The sequence below is a fragment of the Lontra canadensis genome, unplaced genomic scaffold (genome assembly GCF_010015895.1).
Source record: "Lontra canadensis isolate GAN:19392208 unplaced genomic scaffold, GSC_riverotter_1.0 scaffold56, whole genome shotgun sequence".
Taxonomy (NCBI): Eukaryota; Metazoa; Chordata; class Mammalia; order Carnivora; family Mustelidae; genus Lontra; species Lontra canadensis.
Genome location: NW_022631050.1, coordinates 2,205,922 through 2,226,939, shown reverse-complemented (window position 1 = coordinate 2,226,939; position 21,018 = coordinate 2,205,922). Strand labels below are relative to the sequence as shown.

Here is a 21,018-nt window from a genome sequence, read left to right as displayed (position 1 = left end):
TAGCAGTGACAAATACCACTTGTTGGGGGCTCTCTGTATAACCTCTTTGGGTTTTCGTTACAACCACACAAGGAAGGCATGGGTATAGTTACCCATTAGAGAGATGAGAAATCAGGATGCTTCCAAAGTTACTCAGGAAAGGAGTGAGGAAACCCAGAGTGCACCCAGGCAGCCTGGCTCCAAACCCCTGCTCTGAAACACTCTGCCCTGTCCATGCTTCCTTGAGCAGGCCCCAGCCGCTGCCTTCTGACCAGCTTACTTTGACAGAGCAGTGCCAACTTCCACCACCCATCTCTCATCTCGTTTCTTTCACTTCTTAAGTTCATTTCCTATTGCACACCCTCTGCTTTGTGCTGTTCATCTTTCCATCTTCAGGCTTTGACTCTCTGAACGTGAAAGCTCTAGAGAGAAGAATCCAGAAGCAGATCCCTTTCCCTGGCACTTCATGCACCCAGCTCTGCCCATTTATCTGACCTCATTCCCATCCCTCTCCCTAGCCCACAGCACCCCAGCCACGTGCCCTTCTTTGCCAGGACGTGCCAAGCTCACACCTGCTTCAAGGTCATGCCATCTGCTATCTCTTTCCCAGAATGTTCTCTCCATAGACCTTTGCTCCATCTCAGATCTGTTTAAAAGGCACCTCCCCACCTCTCCTAAGTCCCCAACACCTGACCCTGGCTGACTTTCTTCTTGGCATGCATCAGTACTTGCAATTTTATAACTTATCTCCTTGTTTATTATCTCTCTAGAGATTATATACTGGAGTATAATCTCAATGAAGGCAGATACATTTTCTAAATTACAGCATCTCCAGCACTAGAATAGCATATGACATGTAAAAGGCACCCAAAAAACATTCGTTGAACAAATACATTCATATAATGTAATCACATAACCAATATCCATAATTGATTACCTATAAACCAACAGAAAAGGGATTATTGCGACAAAGCCCTAGAAGAGAACCACAACACACTAGTAGTTAACAATGACCTCTACTACTGGACACCTGCAGGCACCTGCTGTCTACAAACTCTGAATTTGTACTCCAGATTATGTACCTATGTCAAAATTAACAGAGCCCACTTCTCTGGGACAGCCCCTTTCAAATTGCTTTCAGATATGTCACCTGATTCCTGTAACACTTAGCAACGGTTCTCACCCAGCCTCAGTGCAAGAAGCCACACCACGTAGTTATGGTGACATGTCCTGCAGCTGAAGACAGGCTTCCCCGGCACATACTGTGACGGACAAGGGCAGCGCTGTGTGCCCAGGTCCATGGGGGGGACGGGGGGACACTTACGCTCTCTGGAATTCTGGGATGCTGAAGATGGCCTGCATGACAGAACTCAGGTAGCAGCTGTTGCCCAGGTTCTTGAGACCCGTGTACCCAGGGCCATACATGGGCTTCAGCTTTGTCCCGGTCTCCTGGATCACTTCCCACTCGCTGACCCGCGGCTTGATGTCATTATCCCGAAGCCCATTCTCTGTCTGGGACAAAGTCATTGAAGGAAACCAACTTTAGTTGTATAATTATCACCCAAAGCTCACATCCCAAGAATTATTTCTAACAGCAATGGATATTCCTGCCCCTTTGGTTCCCCAAGCTAAGCAGAAAAATCATCTAGTTAAAGAGATTGATGTAGTGATGGTGCACAAAACTGTCAATGTATTTAATGCCACAGACTGCACACTTAAAAATAGTTAAATTGGCAGGGCGCCTGGGTGGCTCAGTGGGTTAAAGCATCTGCCTTCGGCTCGGGTCATGATCTCAGGGTTGTGGGATCGAGCCCCACATCGGGCTTTCTGCTCAGCAGGGAGCCTGCTTACTCCTCTCTCTCTGCCTGCCTCTCTGCCTGCTTGTGATCTCTGTCTGTCAAATAAATAAATAAAATCTTTAAAAAAAATAGTTAAATTGGCAAATTTTAAATTATGTATGTCTTTCCACAGTAAACACACACACACACACACACTCTTTAAAGATTTAAAAATGAAAGGGAAAGAGACCGAGAGGAAAGAAGATAGGAGGAAGAAAGACAAACAGGAACGGAAAGAAGCTAGTAATTTCAAGGAAAAATACAGTGCAATCCAGCAAACAGAAAGGCAAGGCCATTGGACAGGAAAATGAAGGAAAATCATGTGCCTTGGAAGTGCCTTGAAATAGGAGGAAGGTTTAATGAGGAGCAGAGAACATAAATTAAAGGGGAACATGAGTGAGGACAAGGAGAGAGGGGAGGAGAGCCGGAGGAGAGGGAGAAGGGCTGGGAGGGGAGGGTCCGAGCACAGCACGCACACCGCAGCAGCTCCTCACAGGAACGGGCGTTACACAGTCATGATACCAGCTTGAAAACACAATATTAAATGAAGCAAAGCTCTCCCCATCAACGACAACATGTTGGCTTCTTCTTTCCACCCCCGAGCTCAGCTTCCCCTCCTGAAATTAATTAAAGTGATGTCGGTCACAGATAATTTTAAAGGTCATCTTCCAGTACCTTCTCGCTTCAGTGAACAAGGAGTGATTCATGCAACTATCCATCAAAACAGACAGAAATTTCACAAGTAAACTCCAACTAAAACAAATGGTACTTTTGATGAGGTGCCATTTTTATTATAACATAAAAAAAAATTTAGGCTGGTAGCCAAAAGAAAATGCTAATTAATTAAATTCAAGAAGTGAAGGCAAACATTAAAACCTGAAATCTATAAAAGTAAGATTCCTGTTACAGCAATTACATATTAAAGAAACTAAAGTGTTCCCTCCCAGCAAGGTAGGAATACAGACAAAGTAGACCTCCTTACCCCATGCATATGAAGCATATCGATTCCAAAATGCGCTAAGTGCTTGGCCAAATGAGGATCCAAAACAGGTTCCTCTTCTTGAAAAGAATAAACATCTACAAGGTGAAGAGAAAACAAGGAACGAGATCTTTAATCAAGTCCTTCAATATTCAACATGTATCTATTGAGCTCTCACTGTGCACCGGGCTTGGGATACTTCGGTGAATAAAGCCAACAGAAACCTCCTGTGAGTTACACTCAACTGGAGGAAAGACAGATGATCAACAACAAACATAATTAATAGGCCTATTTTGGAATTATACCCATATGTCAATTTTTTACTTTCAGAAAGTTAATTTTTTAAAGGTTTTCTAAAACAAAAAAAAAATATTGAGAAAGCAGTGTCTAAAGTTAAAATAATTGAAATTAGACCAGTGTCCATGCCTAACAATTGATTTTATAACCAAAACCACACTGACATAACAACAGTGCAGGAGGAGGGAAGGGTGGGAAAGGAGAGAATGGCACCACCTACCGTGGAAGGGAGAGCCTGTGAGGGGACACAGAGGCCCTCAGGAGCACCTAAATAGCTGGAGTGAGGTGTTAGGTCCAAGACAAAACAAAATTCTGCCTGTGGAATTCCTCCACAGCCTCAGACCTGTCAGCTTGCCGGCTCCCACCTCCCACCTGCCCTTTCATCCCTTCTTTCCAACACTAGTGGTCCGCCCCAGTGGACTCAGTGAAGACTGTTCAGTACGTCCCAAATGTGTCCACCCCGTAGCACACACAGCAAATGAGGGTGCACATGGTCCAGCGGGGTAACTCGGGCGGTTCCTGGCCCACCAGTCCCAGGGCCTGAGGGATTGGCATCTTGACCTTCCTGGCAAATCCCCACAGAAGCTATGGAGTCCATCACCTTGTATGTCCTTACACAGTAGTGCAGTGTGGGGGAGGGGACAGATATCTTCAGGCCCATTTTGCAGATGAGGAAAAGAGGCTCACAAGGTTCAGTCATTTGCCTCAAACCCCACAGGTGGCCCAGAACTTAGGTATCTGGGCCCCTCACCCAGTCCTTTTTCTTCTACACCAGACTATTTCTTTAGCTCTCTCAGAAGACTCAGAGACGTGATGAAGCACCATTCCAAGCCCTTAATTGGAAGGGAGAGTCAAAAACCCCAATTTCTTCACTCCTAAATTGGAAAAACAAAATCTATTACAGGGAAAATAATTAACAAGATAGCAGGGGCTCCTGGGTGTCTCAGTCAGTTGAGTGTCCCATCCTTGGTTTTGGCTCAGGTCATGATCTTCAGTGGTGGGACTGGGCCCCAGGTTGGGCTCCACGCTGGTTTTGAAGTCTGCTTGAAATTCTCTCTTCCTCTGCCCCTCCCACTTATGTTCTCTTTCTCTCTCTCTCTAGAATAAGTAAACAAGGGCACCTGGATGGCTTAGTCAGTTAAATGTCTACCTTCAGCTCAGGTCATTATCCTGGAGTCCCTGGATCAAGTCCTGCATCAGGCTCCCTGCTCAGTGCGGAATCTGTTTCTCCCTCTCCCTCTGCCCCTCCCCCTGCTCCTGCTCTCTCTCTCTCTCTCTCTCTCTCTCTCACTCCCAACTAAATAAATAAAATATTTTTAAAAAATAAAATAAAATAAGTAAGTAAATTTTTAAAAAGAAAAAAATAGCATTCTTTAGGACACTAAAAGATAGATTGCCCAGTGATTTTCCTCCTCTTTGGAATGGCACCAGGAGGAAAAAAAATACACACACAACCTATGGTGATCTTCTGACCCAAATATGTGGATATGTGGAGATATGTGGAGACTCACTGCCACCAAAGGAAGTTAGTCTTTCTATTATTAATAGATTAGATGTTGTATAGCTTTCTTGGCTGTCCCTCTTCCTCCAGGGGCCCATTTTAACCTGTAGATGAGCAGCCTTCCTTTATAGTCTTTCTTTAGTATAATTCAGTGCTCTCAAAAGCAAAAACAAAAGACAAAATCCCCAGCCCAATTAAGAAAAACTTAAGAATTTCCTAAGAAATTCTTAACAAATTAAGAAAAAGTTTAAATGCTAAAACCACCAACAAAAATCTTTAATAACTTGAAATAAATACATAAATAATATTTTTAATCTATGGAAAGTGACAAGAAAAATACCACTCAGATACTGACTGAATGTGAAAATGACATTTCCTAGGCACTTTAACTTCGGTTATTATTAACAATTGAAATAGTTTTGAAGACTTAAGACTTTAAGCCTCTAATTATTTGAGATTCATTAGAAAATAACAAAGTTGCCAGAGCTGAACAGTTGGCATTGGCCTAGGATTTTGAAATAAGTGAAAACCACACAACACTCTATAATTCTTAATTTGTTAGACTCATGCCATATTGAGAAATTAATGTTTCCTCCCTCCAGTCATTAACTGCTCCAAAGATGTGACATGATTTGGTCAGACACACAGTTATTTTTTTTACCCCAATGACAACAGTTGAATGAGTAACATACAAGAAATCTAAAAATGAACTGTGATCCTCGAATTTGGCAAGGATGAAGAACTTAAAAATGACATGTAGTCACAGAAAAAAAAAATGTGAAGTGGACTCAAGAAAGAGCACCGTAAGATGCTACTGAGCTGGTACAGGGGCCCCTGGGGCCAGGCAGGTTCACAGATGCTGTGGGCATCTCCAGAAGCTTCTCCTGCAATCACCAAGGCACTTAGGCTTCTTCTTAGGTAACCTAGTTTCACAACAGAAGAGCAAAACACTCTCTCCTATCTCTGTCCCTCCTCACTCCCTTCCTACCAAGAACCTCATCCTTGCTTTTGCCAAATCAATGTCTCCTCCCACAGAGGAAAGTTTTTATTTGTTTGTTTGTCTCGCGATCTGTTTCTTGGTTTGTTTGTCACTGTGCTCATGGAGACCCAGAATGGAATTTGATATGGGGGCCATTTTTATGACCCAGGCCACCACCATGGCCTCGCCTAGGTGGTCCAGACTCCTTGGAAGAACCGATTCTAAGTTGCAACCTCAAGGTAAGTAGGAGGTCTTCACCAAACAGGTATATCTTTACTGGGGAGAAGGAAACCGGGATGATCAGATCACATTACCATTAAACAGTTGAGTCCACAACCTGCTTGGATTCCATGTTCACTAAGCGGTACTCTAAATATAAGTCAGCTCCCTGCAGGAAAGGAATGTGCTGGTCAAGCCAACATCAACATCCCACTTACAGGCAGTTGTGGTTCTCACTATAACCTAAAAAATAAACACTTTCTCTCTTGCGAGTTGAATTAGCCTCAGTGAGCCGAGCAAATATGGAAATGAGACCGTTGTCAATGGTATCTTCACCAGGAGGTGGCCACCTGCCCCTGGACAGAGGGCACCCTGCGCTCCTGTGCCTCAATCTCCACAAGGCTCATCCTCAGACATTAAGGGAAACTACAGGCATGTTTTCATAAACTTATTTGGCTTTAAAACAAATGAGTTGTAGCTAGCCATCTATTAAACAGACTTTTAAAAAGTAACATAAAATTGATGTATCCCATAAGCTAATATGATAATTAGACTGAAAATAATCATTAAAACCAACTCTGCACAAGACAAGCAGAAATCAAATCCGGATCTTTCTTCAAAAAGTGAAAATTATTTCAGGTGAATGAATTCAAGAACCCTCATCACAGGCTAGATGATCTACATTGCTGTTTGTTTTACACCTTCTATGATCAAAACAGGAATATTTATTCAAAAATCTCAATTATATAAGGAAAAGTTCTCCCTCCTCTACAAACAAACAAGCAAACCAAACCAAAAAAAAAAAAAAAAAAAAAAAAAAAAAAACCAAAACCTTAACTATAGCAGATAATGAATTAATATTCTTAGCAGCTGAAGATTTTTTTTTTTAAAACAAGAAGGAACACCTACACATAAGCCTACTAGAAAATCAACCTAAGAAACTCAAAAATAGAAGTACAAATTGGCCAAAAATATTATGAAAAATGTTCAGTCTCACTAGTAAAGCAAATGAAAACAAGATACCAGATTAGCGAGGGTTTTTAAAAACAATAAATACCCAAAGTTGTCAAAGATTTGCTGAAATGGGTATTCTCATACACTGTTAATGGGAATGTAAATTACTGTAACTCCTTAAAAGAGAAATTCAGCAACTGAAAATTTATTTTTTTATTGTGCTATGTTAGTCACCATACAGTACATTATTAGTTTTTGAAGTAGTGTTCCATGATTCATTGTTTGTGTATAACACCCAGTGCTCCATGCAGTCCGTGCCCCCCTTAATACCCATCACCGGGCTAACCTATCCCCCCACTCCCCTCTCCTCTAAAACCCTCTGTTTCCTAAAGTCCATAGTCCCTCATGGTTCATCTGGCAACTGAAAATTTAAAAGGTTCAACCCTTTGTTCATAAAAATTGATCTTAAATATATTGTCAGACAAACATCCAAAGAGTTCCATATATACAAGGATGCTCATCAGAATAGCAAAAAAATTACAACAACTAACAGGAGAAAAATTAAATGATTTATGGAACTATCATGGGATACTAAAGAGTATTTAATAACATGGAAAATATATATATGCATGTATATTTAATGTTAAGTAGAAGAAAACAAGGAATAGAACTTTACACAGCGTGATTCCATTTTTGTAAAAATGTGGGGCAGGGGTAGTCTGGGTGGTTGTATAAGAATTGATCAAGGCCCTAAATCAGAAAACAAAACTGAAAGGAAATATCCAAATTGTGAGAAGTGATTTGACAAATGATATTCCTGGTGATTTTTATTTATGTCTCTAAATTTTTCTGTTTTCTTAATATGTTACACTGAATATCTGCTCCTTGTGTAATCAAGGGGCAAAAATAACATGTTCCTTCCTCGAGCTGAAAGGAAAAAACTTTAGATGAAAAAAAGAAAAAAGTCTAAATCATAGTTTGAAAATTAGTTTCATGCTCGAAAGAAAGCTTCTGGAAAATTAAAGACATGTAGTGAACAGAATTAACCCTTGCCTTTATTATTCACATACATTTAAATATAATATAATTATGTAAATATGTACCAGTCAGTTTATTTAACAAAAGTATTCATGCCTACCACGTGTAAGATTTTATATGGAACCCAAAGATGAGTGAGACATAGCTCTGCCTTCAAACAACCAAAATTTTAAAACCAAGCCATGCATACAAATAATGGTAGTCTTAGGTTGTTCTGGGAACTGGGCTTCTAATAACTGGTCTTATCAAATCACTACAAAAACCAACACAGAAAGGAGATACATGCAGGGCACCTGGGTAGCGCAGTCAGGCATCTGACTCTTGGTTTCTGCTCAGGGTCATGGGATCAAGCCCTGCGTCTGGTTCCATACTCAGGGTGGATTCTGCTTGGGATTCTCTCTCCTTCTCCCTCTGCCTGCACCTCACCTTGCACCCCACAACCGCATGGTCACAAACACATGCGTACACGCTCCCTCTCTCTCTCTAAATGAATAAATCTTAAAACACACACACACATTCAAATGATTCCCCCCCCACACAATGTTACCCACTAGAACTCCTATATTACAAACCCTTCCCTCTGTAGCCTTAGTTAGGATGGCTGCCTGGTACAGCATTCAACACAACGAACTGTAAGCAACTTGCCGTAACCCTCAAACCAGCGGCGCGACCCGACTTTCCTCCTCCGATCGTGGAACTCATAGGATTCACCCTGGACTGTGCGGAGGGTTATCCTCTTGCAGCTACTTATCTCTAAGGAGCTCAAAATCAGCCCACTAACTCCGGAAGCAGGAAGATTATCCAAAATGTGAGTCAAAAGAATCTTTACGTGGCCAAACGGTCAGCCCTCAAATACAAAACAGATGAAAAACAAAACCAGTTTGGTGGAAAGGCATGGTAGACAAGAAGTGTGCCACCGTTAGAGAAAACATCCTAGCCAATTAACTCTGAAGAAGGCTAATTCAGTCCGAGAAGGAGAACAGAAGAAAAGACGAATGTCTTGGTACGTCTCCTAAAAATATCATCTGACCTTAGAATAAAGAAAAAAATAGAGACTAAAACTTGGAAAGATGAAGACGACTGACCTAGGTGTTGGCGTAGATCTATACTTACTTGATAAATGTTTTCAATGATGCTTAGATGATGGATTCTTATGGCCCTTGCTCAGCATTTAAGTTTCTCATTATTGATCCTGGTATTATTTCCCTTTTCCAACACAAAATGGTAGATGGAAAGCATGGTGCAAACATGGCCAAAAGTTAACATTTGAGAGCATATGGTGTGAGAACATAAAGAAAAAGAACGAATTCTGAAGCTGGCAGTACAAGTAGGAACCAAGTCTAGTCCTTGGCCACCAGCCACTGTCAAGGACTCTGACACACAATATCCTTTAAAATCCCCCTCCTTGGGGCGCCTGGGTGGCTCAGTGGGTTAAAGCCTCTACCTTCAGCTGAGGTCATGGTCCCAGTGTCCTGGGATCGAGCCCCACATCGGGCTCTCTGCTCAGCAGGGAACCTGCCTCCTCCTCTCTCTCTCTGCCTGCCTCTCTGCCTACTTGTGATCTCTATCTGTCAAATAAATAAATAAAATCTTTTTAAAAAAATAAAATAAAATAAAATCCCCCTCCTTTATGACTCCATTTCTAAAATGATGCTAACTCCCATCATGAATTCTAGGGCTTCCCTCTACTGTTTTAATGCTGGATTTGATTATCCCTGCTCACTTCACAAGTCCTGGTTCCTACCCCTCTGTCCTCTTAGCCAAGAGATATACAGAAAGACAGTAAAAACAGGTAACACTAGCAACCTACTCCTATTAAGGCCTTACTGTGCGCACTGGGCTAAATGCTTTTGGTGCATCAACAGACCTGTGAGGGAGCTACCACAATCATCCTCCAGATGAGGAACATGAGGCTGAGAAGGATTTGAAGACTTGCCAGTAGGAGGCAGAATCAGGATTCAGACCTGAGCTGCATCCAGAGGCTACACCCTCCAACCAGGAATGAAGGCACCATTTCAGTTAAGAGGAGCCACCGCAAGTTCCCAAAGCTAGTAAAGGCACACTCACCTGCCCCGTCAGGAGTGATGGTTCCCAGCTTCACGGCCAGAGGGTAGCCCATGTCTCTGTAATGCTCCAACGCATGGCCGTTGCCTCCAGAGCTGTCAAAGAACCACTTCCCACACAGCACGGAGCCATCAGTCAGATTCAACCAGAGGTTTTCCCGCAGGTCACACCTGGCACACTTCCAACCACTGAAAGGTCAGGGAAGAGCAGTTAGGATCACTGGAACTCGAGGTATAGCTAGAAAACTAACATCCAAGGGGGGCCTGGGTGGCTCAGTGGGTTAAGCGGCTGCCTTCGGCTCAGGTCATGATCCCAGAGTCCTGGGATGGAGCCCACATCAAGCCCCCAGCTCATTGGGGAGCCTTCTTCTCCCTCTGCCTCTCTCTTGCTCTCACTTTCTCTCAAGTAAATAAATACTCTTTCTTTTAAAAAAATGACCAAATAAATAATCTTTAAAAAAAAACACAGAACCTGCAGCCAGGAGGTGAGGTTGTTTCCTTCAAATTCCTACATGAGGGACAGTGGAGCTCAAATAAGTCAAAAACATGCAGGATCCTATTTGCATAAACACATAAAGTTCTAAAGCATTAACCACACCTAGTAAAACCCATTTAAACAAAATCCTACTACACAGCAGATCTGAACGAAGGAGAAAAAATGTCAACTTCACTGAAGTTTAATATCAGGTACATGCCAAGTACCCTACAGAAGTTTGATCATCTAATTCTACTTAACACCCTTCAGAATCAGTATCCCCAGCCCCATTGTCAAAGGGAGAAGCTGAGGCCCAGAAGTGGCCCGCCTTCCCCTACGACCATACAGAATGTGAAGGCAGCACAGTCAGGATTCCACAAGACTAGAGCACCTGCCTCTGTCCACACAACAGACCTAACAGGAGATGCTAATATGCCCAAAGAGCATTCCAGCCACAAGGGTGACAACCAAATGTTGTCACAAATGTAAATGTTGGGTTCCCCCAGGGGCGCCTGGGTGGCTCAGTGGGTTAAAGCCTCTGCCTTCGGCTCAGGTCATGAACCCAGGGTCCTGGGATCGAGCCCTGCATCCGGCTCTCTGCTCAGCAGGGAGCCTGCTTCCCTTCCTCTCTCTGCCTGCCTCTCTGCCTACTTGTGATCTCTGTCTGTCAAATAACTAAATAAAATCTTAAAAAAAAAAAATATTGAGTTCCCCTAGAAGCGGACTCTGAAACAAAGGTCTGAATGTAAATAGCTCGTATAGGAGGTGATCCCAGGAAGAAATGGAGGGAAGGAAGACTGGAAAGGGCAGGAAGCCAGTCCAGGTATGTCAACAAGCAGATGACCGCCATGGGAAACTCAGACTCTGTGTAGTTGGGGAGCTCCAGGAGACGGCCGCTCGAGGAGTCAGGGTCCAGAATATTCATCCATCCACACCAGTCACTGGTTGAGGGCTGTTCCAGGAGGACAGGAGGGAGCATTAACTCCGTGGCATTTCTCACTGTCCCATGCACAGGCCTACCTGGCCTCAGCAGGCAGAGAAAGCCCTCAAGCAAAGAGCACCTTCAAGCGGGTGCTTGCTGCTGAGAGCCGAGGGGTGGGGAATGAGCTCAGCGGTATGGACTGGCCATGCTCAGCCTCTACAAAGGTACAGATCTTTTTAGAAAGAATTTTGAGCTTAGTTTTAATCAGCAGCATCTGGTAAAAATATACATAACTGCCGGTTCGGAGAAGGGGTAGAAGCATAAATATTCCTTTGGCCAGTTTTAAGGGGTAAAGTTCCATTTAGCTATTTGACACTCACCTTGGAGGAATCCTGACTCCATTGTCCAACTGGGTAAGATTATTGGCATATTTGGATACTGGCAATTCATTTTCCCATGTGTCTGGGTCCTGCTTCCTATATGGAGATTTTGAGCTGAGAACCGCATCACAAGCAATTGTTACCTGTAATACAAACCCAGATGTTATGTGTAAAAACAGCCTGAGAGGAAAGCAACTTCTAGAAAGCAAGTTTAAAAGTTTATTAATAAATACAGCCTGATCCAAAAAAATTCAGACAGCAGTGACCATAAGAGCAAGATCCCAGTTAGCAGATTCCAGGACTTTCTCCATGAATCCAGCTCAATTTTGTTCCTAATCTGGAGTGTGTAGTATTGACAAGGATAGAAGATAGCAAGGAACCCAATCCAGTTTGTAAAGCCAAGCACAGGAGTCAGATTTAACTATTTCTTAGCAAGCACAGTGAAAAGTATTCGGTGAAGGATTTACAAGACAAATTAGCTACAGAAATGCCTAGGATTTACCCAAGTGAGTGTTTTCCTCTAACAAATATACACCCAGATATCCAATATACTCAACTCATCACACAATGGCATGCGGTCAAGGGCATTTGAATGGAATGCAAGCAGCATGGCTCCATGTCTTAATCTGGTGCAAATGTGACCTTGGACAGGAACATGCCTAGGTGTCTCTGGCCAGATCAGTCGACATCATGAGCAAATCTGTGATGTCCAGCTTGGCACCAACTGACCACAGGGGAAGGGGGTGCAAATTCTCTGCTTTCTCCTAAACCCAATTAATCCAGCACATATGCCTATCGCTACATTTGCTATTTGCTTAATGCTATAACAACTATTCCTAACTGTCTTTAAAATCATATTCTGGTGGGAATGTAAAATGGGGCAGTGACTTTGGCAAACAGTTTGGCAGTTCCACAAATAGTTAAACTGAGCAATTCGACTCCTACGTATATATCCAAGAAAAATGAGAACATGTGCCCATGCTAAAACTTACACAAATGTCCATAGAAGCATTATTTAAAATAGCCAGAAAGCAGAAACTACCCTGATGCCCACTAACGACAAATGGATAAATAAAATGTCATATGTCCACACAATGAAATGTTATTCAGCAATAAGAAGGAATGAAGGCCTGATCCATGCTACAACGTGAATGAATCTTGAAAATACATGCTAAGTAAAAAAGGCCAACCACCAAGATGTACATATGTTGTATGATTCCATTTATATGCAATGTCTGGAACAGGCAAATCCAACGAGACAGAAAGTAGATTAGTGATTGCCAGAGGCTGGGAGGGATGACAGGTGGGGGGTGATGACAGTATTCCACAAGGAGATAGTGGCCATGGATGTCCAACTCCCAACACAAGAAAAGCCACTGGATGGTTTAAAAAGGTTTTTAAGCCAAGGTTTGTATTCTACCTCGCTAACTCCCCGCACAATTAGCTGAATTTCATGCAGAGTGATTTCCCCTAGGTAGCCCTAGAACTCTAAAAGACAGTGAGGGCTGCTCCCTCAGTTTCCTTCCCCTGCCCACCCAACCCCTGAGCAACTCCTCTCACTCCTACACCAAGAAGCTATTTGGAACCTTTCTCTTCTCAACTTCCGTCACACTCGTTTGGCCCCAGCCGCTAACACAGCTCACCCAGACAGCCACACAGCAGCCTCCCACAGTTCCTTTCCCCCACACCTGCCCCCTCCACTACATGGCAGCCAGACTGGTCTGCTGGGAATATCAGATCCTCTCCTGCTCCTGCTTAAAATTCTCCACGGTACTACCGATGGATGACATGGAGCAAGGCACCATCGGGAGTAAGGAAGAGGTCTCCACCCTCAAAAAGTTTATACTCCATGACACGCCAAACATCCATAAATATATCTAAACCTTTTTAAAAAGAGAGTCCCACTCACCTCTCACCAAAACCACTTTTACACAATTAGCCTTTCTTTTCAATTATCAAAATTCATCCCCCACTTCCTTCCAGGAATGCCTCTGGAAAACAGGGTTCAGGTCACCCCAAATCCTTCCTGATGCTCCAGGTTTGAGCTACCTGAACCCTTCCGTGCTGCCTTAGCGCTTGGGCTGCACATCCTAAGCTTTTCAGTCTGGTCTGTTATTACAATCTTTTGGTTGCTACAACGACTGTCTCAATCCCTTCTCTGTCCTCCTCTGAATCTTCTCCACGATGCACAATAAGGTTGATCAAGATTTGAATACAATAGGGGCCCCTGGGTGGCTCACTGGGTTAAAGCCTCTGCCTTCGGCTCAGGTCATGATCCCAGGGTCCTGGGATAGAGCCCCGCATTGGGCTCTCTGCTCAGCGGGGAGCCTGCTTCCTCCTCTCTCTCTCTCTCTGCCTGCCTCTCCAACAAAATTTCCTCAAACTTCCAGGCCACGACCAAACACTGATCTAGTGTTTTCAGAGTATCAGCTGAAACTGCTTAGCAGCCCTTCGTATGGATCACAGCTGAAGATCAGGATCTGTTATCCTATAATTAGGCCATGAATTATCTTTCCCTGGATTGGTTGTCTTGAGCGAAGAGAAAAAAAAAAAATTCAGTAGTGTTCTGGAACGGACTCAAACTGGCTCACAGAACTGATGGTTAAATTTTTTTTTTTTAAGATTTTATTTATTTATTTGTCAGAGACAGAGGGAGAGAGAGTGAGCAAGCACAGGCAGACAGAGAGACAGGCAGAGGCAGAGGGAGAAGCAGGCTCCCCGCCGAGCAAGGAGCCCGATGTGGGACTCGATCCCAGGACGCTGGGATCATGACCTGAGCCGAAGGCAGCCGCTTAACCAACTGAGCCACCCAGGCGTCCCTGATGGTTAAATTTTTAAAAATTCTGCAAGATGGTTGTGAAACACAGACATTGTTGAAAATCAAATTATAAAAACACAATCAGGTAAAATACTTATTTTTTAAAAAGTAACAGATATTCAAAACTCTTCTCTTCCTGTTCTACTGTATCTTATGATTTTCAGTGTGCTCTTGAGGTTATTTACATGTACATTATGTGACCGGTGGGAATTTTATACAATAGGGTGCTGCTACACACTCTCTTTTCAACCCTGCTTCTGGAGACATCCTGTTAGCCTGAAATCAGCCACAGTGAGAATATTTACACCACGGAAATCATCAAACGTTACAAAGCAGGCCTTTCCCCCAGGGAGCTGTATGCTAAATATTTACAAGCAGTTTCTGAAGTCTAAAATGAGGCACTGGATTTCAGGCTACAAGATCCCTACTGAGCTCCAAATGCTATGTCTCTGCAAACGTCACATCACTGAGAGGTGGTTTAACCTTCTGGTAGACTCCACAATGTTCCTATCTGAAACAGAATTTTTTCTGAGCTGAGACGCTCAAAAGATGAAGGAAGAGTCATCGGGTTGGGTGATTTTCAGCTCAATAATTTTTGTTATTCAAGAGCTTAAAAAATTTTTTTTGCGGGACACCTGGGTGGCTCAGTGGGTTAAGCCTCTGCCTTCGGCTCAGGTCATGATCTCAGGGTCCTGGGATCGAGTCCCGAGTCGGGCTCTCTGCTCGGCGGGGAGCCTGCTTCCCTCTCTCTCTCTCTGCCTGCCTCTCTGCCTACTTGTGATCTCTCTCTGTCAAATAAATAAATAAATCTTTAAAAAAAAAAAGCTTGCCTTTGGTTCAGGTCATGATCCCAGGGTCCTGGGATCAAGCCCCAGTTCGAGCTCCCTGCTCAGTCGGGAGATTCTTTTCCCACTCCCCCTGCTAGTCTCTAGCTCACTCTGGTGTGCTCTCTCTCTCTCTCACTCTCACTCTCTCTCTCTCTCTCTCTCACACACACATACACATACACACTTGCTCTGTCTCTCTCTCTCTCAAATAAATAAATAAATGAAATCTTTCAAAGCTTCAAATGAGAATATCAAACACCAAAAAATGTAGCAGAAGCACAAAAAGATAGGAACTAGCACCTGTTACATAAATAAATCCTATCAGCTACCATCAGATAAACCCAGACTTTTCCTTCAATCTCTCCACCCCAGCTTTCAAATAATGCTCCCTCTCCTTTTTAGACAATGTTTACATTATTTCTTGATTCTGAAAGACTCTATATTAAAAATTATAACATATATTCTTGGGATTCTGATTTCTATGACCCTTCACCTTTACTTAAATAAAAGTATTCACACTTCGAATTATATTCTGAATATAGGATTAATTAAAAAACACTTAAAGGCTCCTTCACTAAATTTTTCACATAAAGACTTTCCCTTCATAAGTGAGTGAGAGAAAAATCATTTCTCATGACATTTATTCATCATGTGTTTCTTGATCTCTTTTCTGACAGCAGACGTAAGAATTACATCAAACGAGGGCAGACAGTAAGAACTCTCAGTATCGTGGAGACACAAGATTTAGAATATAATTTCAGGTAATGGGACGAGGTAAGACCATTTGGCCCACTCATATATTTTATCCTTGGTAACGGCCACATGAGTCAACACAGGGAACTGGAGAAAGGAGAGGTAATTTAATTCTCTATGCACTGCTAAACACTGTGCACTTAGCACTAAAAAGGGTATGTCACATCCAGTAATTAGAGGAAAGAGGTACAGTAGCTAAATACACAACATTTTCATTTCTATGGTCTTATATTTAGGTAGAAAGTAGGTCAGGGGCAAAAGAGGTGGAATGGTAGAAACCTGGTCTCTAATGACATGGGAACCCCAAGCACAAACACCCCCTCCCTCCCCGTACTGGCAGAGGCAAGGGAGCAGGTGGCCGCGGATACAAAGTCACACAATGTCCTGAAGATTCCCAGACCTAAACACCTGGCTTTTGTTCTGGGGGAGTGCCAGGAGGGAAGAAGCGAGCTAGCATGTGTAAATTCCATGGACCCTGACCTCCCTGCTCCCCGGGTGTTCATAGAGAGGGAAGGAAGAAAAGAAAGGGAAGAGAACAAAGGAGAGAAGATGGGGTGGTAGAGACAACATAGGAAAGGAGGAAATAACAGGAAAAACGCTTGGGGTCCTTGCAGGAGCTCCGTGCCTCCTTACGGGCTCCAAGTACAACAGAACGTGGCTTCCTCACACCACCCCTGCCACCCCCAGCTTCGTGCTGTTCAGGAAGGTGAATGTTGCACCACAAAAAACAAGGGCAGGGAAGAGAAAGGAAAAAAAATTCACCACGAAATCTAAACGCCAAAACCTGGAAAGTAGTCTTAGCCTTCATGAGGAACAAAACTTTCAAGGAGTCTCACATTACCACGGAGCTCCCGCAGACCTGTGATTTGTAAACGTTTGGTTATTTTTATAATCGTGTTGCTGTTGCTTTAGCAGAGAAATCCTTATTTTTCCCCCAACAAAATCTCACGTGGAAGGCTAACACGCAGAAGAGGTAAAAATATAGCCATTCCTCTGATCAGAAAACACCCCTCTCCAATGGGCCCTGTACATCTCAGGGGCACAGTGTGAAAATCTACACAACAGACTGTGAATTACGGTGGCAAGAAACCAGATCACCAAGGATGGGGGGAGGGGTGGCGGGCAGCCTGCCGTGGGGAGGTGTGGGAGGCCAGGTCACAGGGGAGAGACCAGCCCAATGTTTATACACTTAGAGGCCCACAGAGCAATGGAAATACCATGCAGCAGAGGGTATCTGACCAAACGCTACTAAAACCTCACCCTGCAAGACCCTTTCACAGAGAAGCTACACGCTCATGTTTGTGCTCACTCTTCTCTTTGCTCATTCAACCTGCCTTCCCCACACCCCCATGTGCACACACACCACACACGCACACACACCTGACACAGAGAGTCACGCGCATCTAGCTAGCAGCCGTGCACACTCACTGACCAGGGCTGGTAACTCCTCAATATTTGGTAGTGTTATTTCATAGTGGTCTGGGAATATAACAAGTTTGGCTTCATCTTCATATTCATAATCGTCGCTATTTAAATCGTCATCAGTATCTAGATCTGAGGAAAAAACAAAAACAAAGAACAAGAAGTGAAGAGAGAACATTCTACACCAACACTCACTGGGAAAACCAGAAATAACAAACAAGAGCAGGACATTTATGATTCCCTCATCTGACGACCCAAACCAGGAGTAAAAGGCAGACCATCTTTCCTAAGTTAGAAATACCTATTAATAAGTGACAGATGTATAGACTGAGACCTACCATACAGCTTTACAATAAAAAGACACATGTGCTAGATATTCAATTTGTGGAGACTTTTAAAGGTATGACTTGTTCATTATGATCTGTTAGGTACCTGGCTCCTGGTTGCGTAAGAATGGACTGGGTGTTTTTCAAAACACTGTAATGTGGAAGAACGAACCAATTCAATTCCAGCTCCAAAATTTAACGTAACTTTGAGCAAGTCACAGAGTCTCTAATCCTTAGTTTTCTTATTTGTAGAATGGAGATAATAGCTCATATCTCACAAAGTTTATACGAGGAATAAATAAGAAATTGTAGACAAGGGACCTGGCACATAATAACTAGTCAATAAGTGACAGCTATTATTTAAAAGTGAAATCTCAATTTCCCTCCCTGTGTCTCTGTCTCTCCCTCCCCATGCCCCTCTAGGAGTTATTAAGATATTGTAGGGGATGGGGGAAACCCCCTAATACAGTAGTCCTGTTGTCCTCAGGCTGTACAGAATTTTCAGTAACAGAACTGAGCTCCTCTAGCCTGCTATGTTATCAAGTCATCACCTGCTTGCTTGGCTAATCTCTGGTGAAGGTTAAGTGAAGGCTCAAGGAAATGTCTTGTCACAATATTTACATGGACATTTCACCCTTACATTCACATGGATGCCAGCATCCCAGATCAGGTTTGTATATTTAGATGTTTGGAACTATGGTGACAGGGAGCTACTGAGCCTTATTCCACTCACATCACACATTAAGCAGGTGCACAAACACAGATCTGTAGACAGAAAAAACTTATTTTCCTAGACAAAGCAACCACCTGAGAACTAAAAGATCTGGGTTCTGTTATTACCTTGTTGTTTGCCTCCAATCAAAAACCTAGTATGATTTTGGGTACAGCTCTCTTCCCAAATTCTCAAAAGGAGGCAGTTTTAAGTGGAAAATAAAATAGAGTGAAAACATGGGTCTCAACAATTTAATAAAATATTCCAAATAATAAGAACCAAAAATGACAAAATAAAGAAATAGCCAACATTATCAGATAGCCATAAAAGCTAAGTTTGACAAAATGCAATGTTAAAGATGATTCTAAGAGTTTAAGAAGTCATTAAGATTTGCTAGATGGGATGCTGCTCAATTCATGAATCATGTAACAAAAGCAATTAGAGCTTTAATTTTTTTTAAAGTAACAAATGTATTTACTTGAAATCATTCAAACAAAGACAGACATTCTATATGTTAAAAAAATTTAAATGCCTCAACATCTATAATTTTAAAAATTAGAATCTAAATGTTCAGTGAGAATGGTGTTCAACCCAGTAGAATATTATTTAAATGATATTTATTTAGACTATGTAAAAACATGGAAATATTTATGCTATGTCAATGTTAAAAATACAAAATTCATCTTCACTGTAAAGACAACTTTGTAGGGTGCCTGGGTGGCTCAGTCAGTTAAGCGTCTGCCTTCGGCTCAGGTCATGATCCCAGAGTCCTGGAATCTAGCCCCGCATCAGGCTCTCTGCTCAGCAGGAGGCCTGCTTCTCCCTCTGCCACTCCTCCGGCTTGTGTTCCCTCTCTCACTGTCTCTCTCTGTCAAATTAATAAATAAAATCTATTTTTTAAAAAATACAACTTTGTAAAATTTATGCTCATTGACGAGAAACAGAAGGAAATCCAAACAAATGAAAACAGTTGAGTGGGTGAGCATTTTTCTATTCTTAAATCTTTATTATATCTTTTATAACAATTTTAAGGGATGGAAGTACAACTCTTTTGTTTCTGTGTACAGATTCAGCTCATATTACATATTATCTAAGCATCTCTTGTCCACAGAAAACACACTCACTTAATACTAAGTCAGATCTTACCTGGACAAACACAATGATACACTAAGTCTAAAAAATCCTGCTCTGTCATTTCTATGTAACCCTGGGGCGAGCTCATTTTCCAAAGGAGTAAGCTATGAATAATGTTGTCTGTCCCCACAAGACTGCTGAGAGCATTAAACAAGTTAAGGTTTTTTTGGTTTGTTTGGTTTTTTTTTTTAGTATTTTATTTCTTTAACAGAGAGAGAGAGATCACAAGTAGGCAGAAAGGCAGGTAGAGGGGGAGGGGGAAGCAGGCTCCCCACTGAGCAGAAAGCCCGATGTGGGGCTCGATCCCAGGACCCTGGGACCATGACCTGAGGCGAAGGCAGAGCCTTAACCCACTGAGCCACCCAGGCGCCCCAAACAAGTTAAGGTTTTAAGGCATCTAGCATAGGATCTGGCATGTATTAGGGGCCCCCCAGAGAGCACCCACCGCCATCACTATCACCACCTTCTCTAGGCTCCTGACAACCAACATAATCAAAAGTGCCTTCCCCTCCCTTTGGCTCATCCCAGGAAGAGATGTACCACATGGAGCTCCTCCTCTGTGATCTCAGTATGGAGAACATGTGAGCTTCAAAGGCTTCGAGACTGTGAGCTGTCAGAGCAGGAAATGCGTCTTATTCACCTTGCATATATGCCCAGCCCCTGCACAGTACACAGCCCACACCACACATGCACTAAATGTCTATGAAAGGAGATTCCAAGAAGTTTAAATACCCCAATATGTTAAGGACAGCAGCAAAGCAGGAGCTTCAGAAGAATAGTTGTGGGTTTGGGGGTTTTTTAATTGGTAACAAGTCTGTGCTTAGAACTAAGCACAACTGCTATTGCGCAAAAATTTTTGCACAATAATTAAATTTTTTTTTAAATTTAATTTTAAAATTTTAAAAATAAATAAAATTTTTGCACAAACACTTTGTCTGTAGTTGCTTTTATTTTTATTTTTAATTCTGTGGGATAGAAGGGGACCATGACCTTTCCCAAACATCTTTATCCAAATTAAGGAAAAGTCAGCAGAAGTAACCTACACTCTGGTTTTAAGGGACAAATCTAAGATTTCTAATCCTAAGTTCCAAAGTTCCCTAATTAGAGTCTTACTACCCCAACAGTATCTAGTTGAGGAACCTACAGAGAAATTATACCCTATGGACCAGTAGGACTAGGACCCCTGACTTCTCCCAGCAACTACCTTCCACTATGGCTATTAACTGGCAATACATGAATGGACACTTTTTCTAAATTTAAAAAAAAATGTTTTTAATATCTCTTCCCATTTCCACTTCAATGATCTTCTCCGATCCCTGGGAGAAGTGGCTGGGACCCCAGCCATTTCCGGGAAGTGACTTGCCTAAGCTGTGAAGCAGCACCACGGAAGAAAAGATCCTTA

General features: G+C 42.6%; 1 protein-coding gene across 2 annotated transcripts in view; it reads right to left on the bottom strand.

Moving 5' to 3' along the window:
* The window catches only part of USP13 (ubiquitin specific peptidase 13), a 106,902-nt gene that overhangs the window by 49,660 nt on the left and 36,224 nt on the right, over nucleotides 1-21,018 (bottom strand). For both annotated transcript variants that reach the window (XM_032875406.1, XM_032875407.1), the window contains exons 4-8: nucleotides 17,455-17,576; nucleotides 11,625-11,767; nucleotides 9,852-10,036; nucleotides 2,800-2,894; nucleotides 1,304-1,491 (exon numbers count right to left, since the gene is read on the bottom strand). In XM_032875406.1, the coding sequence (XP_032731297.1) occupies nucleotides 1,304-1,491; nucleotides 2,800-2,894; nucleotides 9,852-10,036; nucleotides 11,625-11,767; nucleotides 17,455-17,576 (733 nt within the window). The remainder of the gene's footprint in view (nucleotides 1-1,303; nucleotides 1,492-2,799; nucleotides 2,895-9,851; nucleotides 10,037-11,624; nucleotides 11,768-17,454; nucleotides 17,577-21,018) is intronic.